The sequence below is a fragment of the Fukomys damarensis genome, unplaced genomic scaffold (genome assembly GCF_012274545.1).
Source record: "Fukomys damarensis isolate Sample0158 unplaced genomic scaffold, DMR_v1.0_HiC HiC_scaffold_24, whole genome shotgun sequence".
Lineage (NCBI taxonomy): Eukaryota > Metazoa > Chordata > Mammalia > Rodentia > Bathyergidae > Fukomys > Fukomys damarensis.
The window spans coordinates 68,714,725-68,720,521 of NW_022900936.1; the positions used below are offsets into that span (position 1 = coordinate 68,714,725).

Consider the following 5,797-nt stretch of genomic DNA (forward strand, 5'->3'; position numbering starts at 1 on the left):
TATAACCTGAATCACATTATAAATCCAATGAACAAATGGGATACTTAAGGGTGGAGAAGTCCTTTGTAAAATTAACGCCTGCCCACAAATTTGTGTATCTTTAAAAAAAGTATTACTTGCTTTGCTTTTGCTTTGTGTTGTTCTTTACTGAGAGCTGCCTAAAATTAAAAAATGACTCAAAATGAGTCATGGCTTTCTGTTTTAAGTGAGATTCTATGAATACTGGGGTTGATGTCAGAGCAAGGACACACGTACTTCTGGCTTTCTGAGGAGCTAAACCTCCATTGCCTCGGGCTACCCTGTGAGTACCCAATGCCTGGCACCAGTCACTGCCACCGTGGGTGCGAACGTCACAGCATTTTTATAGGGACAAGTGGTTTTACCCTGCTATCTTTCTCTTCTCGTTTCTAGTCTGGGGGGTGTGGGGGAAGAAAACAGTGACACCAAGACAGAAAGCAGTCACAGGAGATGTACACAGGGCCCATGATAGTTTGGCCAAGTGCTCCCCAAGGTCCATGTGGAGAGATCTGGTGCCGAGGGGAGTGGGGAGGGGACACGCTGCAGACTCTTGAGAGGTGGGGCCTCACGGTCACTGGGAGCGTGGCCGCAAAGCAAAATGTGGGACCCCACACCTCTCTTCTCCCCTCTCTCCTTCCTGGCTCAAGATGTGATTCGACTATGAGCTAAATATACTTTTTCTCCTTATAAGTTCATTGCCTCGGGTATTTCTTTATAGCGACAGGAAGCTGACTGATGCCAGATTTTGGTTCTGAGCAATGGTAAAACTTTCCTATTTGCATTATCCTATTATGAATGCATCAGCGCCTATGTGCACATGCCGCTGAAGACTTTCTACATCAAGCTAGTCTAAGCTGCCATCATTGCAAACATACATCTTCCGTGAAGCCATTAAAACTCAAGGAGAAGAAAAGAAACAATGTTGAGAATGAAATTGCATGATAATTCTTGAAGAGCAAAAAGATGTTAACTTGAATTTATACTGAGGTATATGAATTTCCTTGAGTCTGACTCCAATTCGTTTTTACTATTCCATGAATACAGAACTATCTAGTATTTAAACTATTATCCTGAGGAGATAGATATTACAGTCAGGCAAAGTATAAAAATGAAGCTCAAACGCAGCACCACCTAGTGGCTTCTTACTCAAATTACAAGAACAGCGCCAGAGGCCGTAACAGCATGTAGGACCCTCCTTGCAAATCCCAGTCTATGAAATGATGACAGATGCACTGTTTTTTTCTGTCTAGCCATGATACTCTGAGGCACGAAGAAGTTTTGACGTCATCTAGGCCATTCGTTCACAGCTGGCCAGAATGTACTTTTTTTTACATTTCCCTGCCTTATGACAACTTAAATTATTGCTGGCTTGGGAGAGACTGGCCCTCCTAGGCTCTCCAGTGCTTAGGGACGGCCAAGGGCTTGGCCAGGCACATGGTTTCATATGCATAGCAACCAATCCTGATTCCACAGCTCCAACTATCCCCTTATTTAATTCTTATACCAAGTCAGGGTTAACACTGGATTAAACCACCCCATGGCCAGGTACCAGGCAACTAGAGAGCTTTTTATAATCCAGAAATGCCTCGAATTATTCAAGTTGTCTGGTCACAACCTGTTTACTCTGCCTGGCCCTTCCTTTCCATTTCTGCTGAAAGAACCCCCAAAAGGCTTTGGCCTGGCTTCCTCCCCACCTATCCACTCCTGTCCTTGGCCAGCAATCCAATCCTGGGCTTCCCTGGAGCCCTGCATGGCACGGCCTGTCCCTTTCTCTTGGGAGATACAAAGAATTCAACTCTTTCAGGCTGGGGTATAGCTTGGTGGTAGAACTCTTTCTAGCATACGCAAGGCCTTGGGTTCAATCCTTAGCACCCCCCCCATAAAACTCAAAATAAAACCAAACAACCAAACAAAAAATCTTTTAATGGCATTGCCTGTCTGTGTTGTCACTCAGTTACCTCAAAAATTTAGAATTCTGTGGTTACAAATGAGACACAGGGCTCCACTGAACTCACCTCACCCCAATTACAGGTAGAACAGAAAATTATCCAGAAAATGTCTCCATTTTACTTTTTGCTCATATGTACCATTTTTGGTGCATGTGTCTTTTTTGGGCAAAGTAACAAATTTGGGCTGTAAAACAGAGAGGGGGAACAGGGGAGGAAGAGAAAGGACAGTGCCTACGTGAAGGGGTCCCCAGTCCTGAAAAGCTGTCATTTCTTTTCTCCTGCAGCTGTGGAATCATGAGCCTCTTTTCTTGTGTTGCCTCCCAAATTTGGTTCTGTCTATTGCAAGAGATGGTTTCAGAGTGAAGCTAATAGCTTACATTTTAAGACCATCACTTGCACTGTGCCTCCTCCAAAGATTATACCTCATTTTGTATTTGCAATATGTATCCTTTTCACTAAGGAGTCTTAAAATTGTGTGAGCTTCATGCCCTACAAACACTGAGCAGGTGAGGGGGCATATACCTCTGAAAACCCCAGATGGGAGCCCAGTTCTCCGTCCAACCATCTGGGCCCCTGTGTCCTTATCTCTAAAAGGAAGGGCTAAAAAGATTGTCTTCAGTTTCTTTTTTTCTCCTTAGTTGCATCCTGCTCCTAGCAGTGGGATTGAATCCGGGGCCTTCTCAGTAAGCTACGTCCCTGTTCTCTTCTAATTTTTAAAATTTTGAGACGGAGTCTCACTAAGTGGCTAAGTTTCTCAGGCTGGGCTTGAACTTATGATCTCCCTGCCTCAGCCTCCCAGAGTACAGGAATTGCAGGAATGCGCCACCATGTCCAGCAAATGCATTCTTTTCTGTACACACTAATAAAATGTATGGTATTGCCTAGCATAGGGCTGCTGGGCTCACTTTGTACATGGATTCTTTTTTCCAGTGCCAGTTATGTATGAACCCAAGACCTTGCATATACTATGCACATTAGCTTTGTACAAATGCTAGGAGTCCTGAAAAAATACCTGGTAAAAATAAGTTAGTTCTTAACTGTACATGAGCTAATGAAGATTCAAAAATAGAGCAAAGCTTTTGCAATGATAAGGCCTAGCACCAGGGCTCAGAGTGATATTACAACTTGATGTCGGCATAGAATTGGACATATGGTCATTGGCCTGGGCTCCAGCCTACCTATGCCAGGCTTTCACATGTCTTTGGATAAGTCATTGAGCATAGCTGGACTTGTCTTTCCACAGCTGAGCAAGGGGATTGGTGGGCCAGGGGATCTCTGACAACCCCTCTGTCTCTTGCCATATCTGATTCCATCTGCCTCTCTTACCTCCGCGTTCCCTGCTGCCTTAGTCACTTTCTTGTCACTGAGACCCTACACCCAAGACTTAAAGGAGGAGAGGTTTGTCTGGCTCACACTTTCAGTCTCTGGTCGGCTGCTCCAAGGCAGAAATGGCACGGCAGCGGGGCCTGGCAGGGGAGAGCTGCTCACAGCACGGCAGCCAGGAAGCAGCGAGAGAAGGGAGGAGCCAGAAAGGGAGAGAAACCCTTCCAGGTCATACCAGTGACTGCCCTTCCAATCAAACCCAACTTTCCAACAGCAAGTCAGCCACAGTACACCCATGAGTCAATCTTCCAAACCTTCCAAAAGCCCGGCCCATGAGCCCAGAAGGCCTCTCTCTGAGGGACATTCTCGATCCAAACCAGGACAACTGTTGTCCCAAACTCCCTTCCAGTGCCTAGATAATCTATGTCAGCCCAATGGAGGAGAGGAGAGGAAGGGAAGAGGAGACTAAGAAGGGAGAGCACTGGGCACTGCACAGGAAGATGAGGGGCAGGTGCAGAGATGGGTGATGCCCTGGGACCCGGGCACACACTCCTCCCACACATGCACACTCTGTGCCACCATTGCTGCAGAGGGGAGATGCCACCTCAGGTCTTCCGCTTGACTGGCTACTCTGAGTCATGCATTTTATTTGCCAACTGACCTTTCCAATCATCAGTTCCACTACCCATGGACTGAAGGCAAACTCCCCACCTTAATTTTAACTATTGGCCAATATTTACTGAAGGGTTACAAGGAACCAAGCACTACACTAAATGTTTACGTGAATTATCTCTAATCTTGATTTTCTAGGGAAGTCTCAATCGGCATAGCCACTTTATAAGGTGAGGAAATGGAGGCTTTATGAGGTCATTTGCCCAAGGTCACCGTGGGTGAGAGCCAGGCCTGGAAGCCAGGCAGTACGTGTATCTTTGACCACCCTCAGATCTACGGACTCTTCTCAGCCAGTCCACTTGTGACTGACCAACCTACACACACACACACACACACACACACACACACACACAGCTATTCTATCTGATTCTTAAATCAAACCATGTCCTCAAAGAGAACTCCAGGCGTCCTCTTCTAGGCTCCTTTTGGAACCCCTGGGCCTCACATTTTCCATTTGGGCTTCTTTTTCATGCCTAACACAGAGCCCTCTACTAAAGAGTGTTCCATAAATACGTGTCAAGCACATAAACACTGACATACCCAGAGAAAGCACACCGGAAGTGTGAGACTCTTCGGAGAGGAAGCTGGCTGAAGGTCCCCAATACGCCAAGGACATGGCCCAGGCCTTTCCTGTGGAGTGAACAGCTCGGGGAAAAATGCTGAGTTTTCTGTGAGGAGCAAGTCCAAATTTCCAGTCACTCCTGTCCAAGCAGCACAAATGCACCCAGAGCTGGTGTGAGGAGATCTGGGCTGAGGGCACAGGAGGGCACCCTGGGCCTGATAGGAAGGGGAGCAGTGCTTTTATTGAGCACCTACTTCCTGCCAGCCAATGTGCTGCATTTTCACAGGTGCCCGTGCCCATGAAAAGGGGCATTTGGCTCCCCCATCGTCCCTGCCCTCTTACTCAGGGCGCTCCTAGGTCTGCCCTGCTATGAGGGCTTTATGCTGTTTTTGCCCGTCCCAAGGGGCTGTTCCCCGTCCTAATGCATGAAGCAGAAGGGGCAATGAAAACTTCAAGTTGAGTGACCCCGGGTTCAAGCAGCTTCCCGCTAAACACATAGAGATGGTTTCTTCCTATTTTAAGGAATCAGCTCCATTCTGGGGAGAGCCACTTCAATTCTGTGCATGCATGCTGAATATTTACTCTCACTGACAACCAACAGGGAGCAGAAAGGGAAGGTACAAGAAGCCAGCGAACATCAGGAGACCCGGAAGCCCATTGGACTTCATTAATCAGAGTTTTTCAGAAATGAATTCAGCACTGGTTTGAGTCTGCATTAGAAGTTCACATTATCTGTTCACGGAAGACCTCCCTGGATGGGGTGGAGAATGTCCTCCCCCAATTCAAAATCCATAACAGAAACACCAAAGAGGGTCATCTGAACAGAGAGGTTGCTCTGCTGATTTGTCCGTAATGCTATCTCGGTTAAACTGGAACGCCAAAATAAACTTCCGAGACAACGCCTGTACTTGTAGGGCAGGGCGCTGCCCTGCTCCCCACTCAGCTGCAGGTGAGCCCTGGCCCCCAAGCCCCGCAGCCCCATCCGGACCCCACGCCCCCGCCTACCTGCTGGGCCACCTCGAGGAAGAGCTCCCGCGCCGGAGCCCCCTGGGCCATCCTCCCGGAGACTGTGTCGGAGCGGGACCTGGAGCCCCCCGCTGGAAGGTCGACGCTGCCCCTGTAGTCCCTGTCCCTTCAGTGTGGGGCTCAGGGATCTCACTCCTCCCGACCCGGTGCGCCTTAGGGACCCTGTCCAGGGCGAGGCGCGAGGAGTGTTCGAGGTGAAGTAGGGGGCGCGGGACCGGCAGGAAGGGTGCCGGTGTCAGCCCGCCGG

General features: G+C 48.4%; 1 protein-coding gene across 1 annotated transcript in view; it reads right to left on the reverse strand.

Moving 5' to 3' along the window:
* Positions 1–5,776, reverse strand: part of Slc12a8 (solute carrier family 12 member 8) — a 139,175-nt gene extending 133,399 nt beyond the window's left edge. The window contains exon 1 of the mRNA XM_010618253.3: positions 5,530–5,776. Coding sequence (XP_010616555.1) covers positions 5,530–5,580 — 51 coding nt within the window. The 5' untranslated portion in view covers positions 5,581–5,776. The remainder of the gene's footprint in view (positions 1–5,529) is intronic.
* Positions 5,777–5,797: the final 21 nt, after the last annotated feature.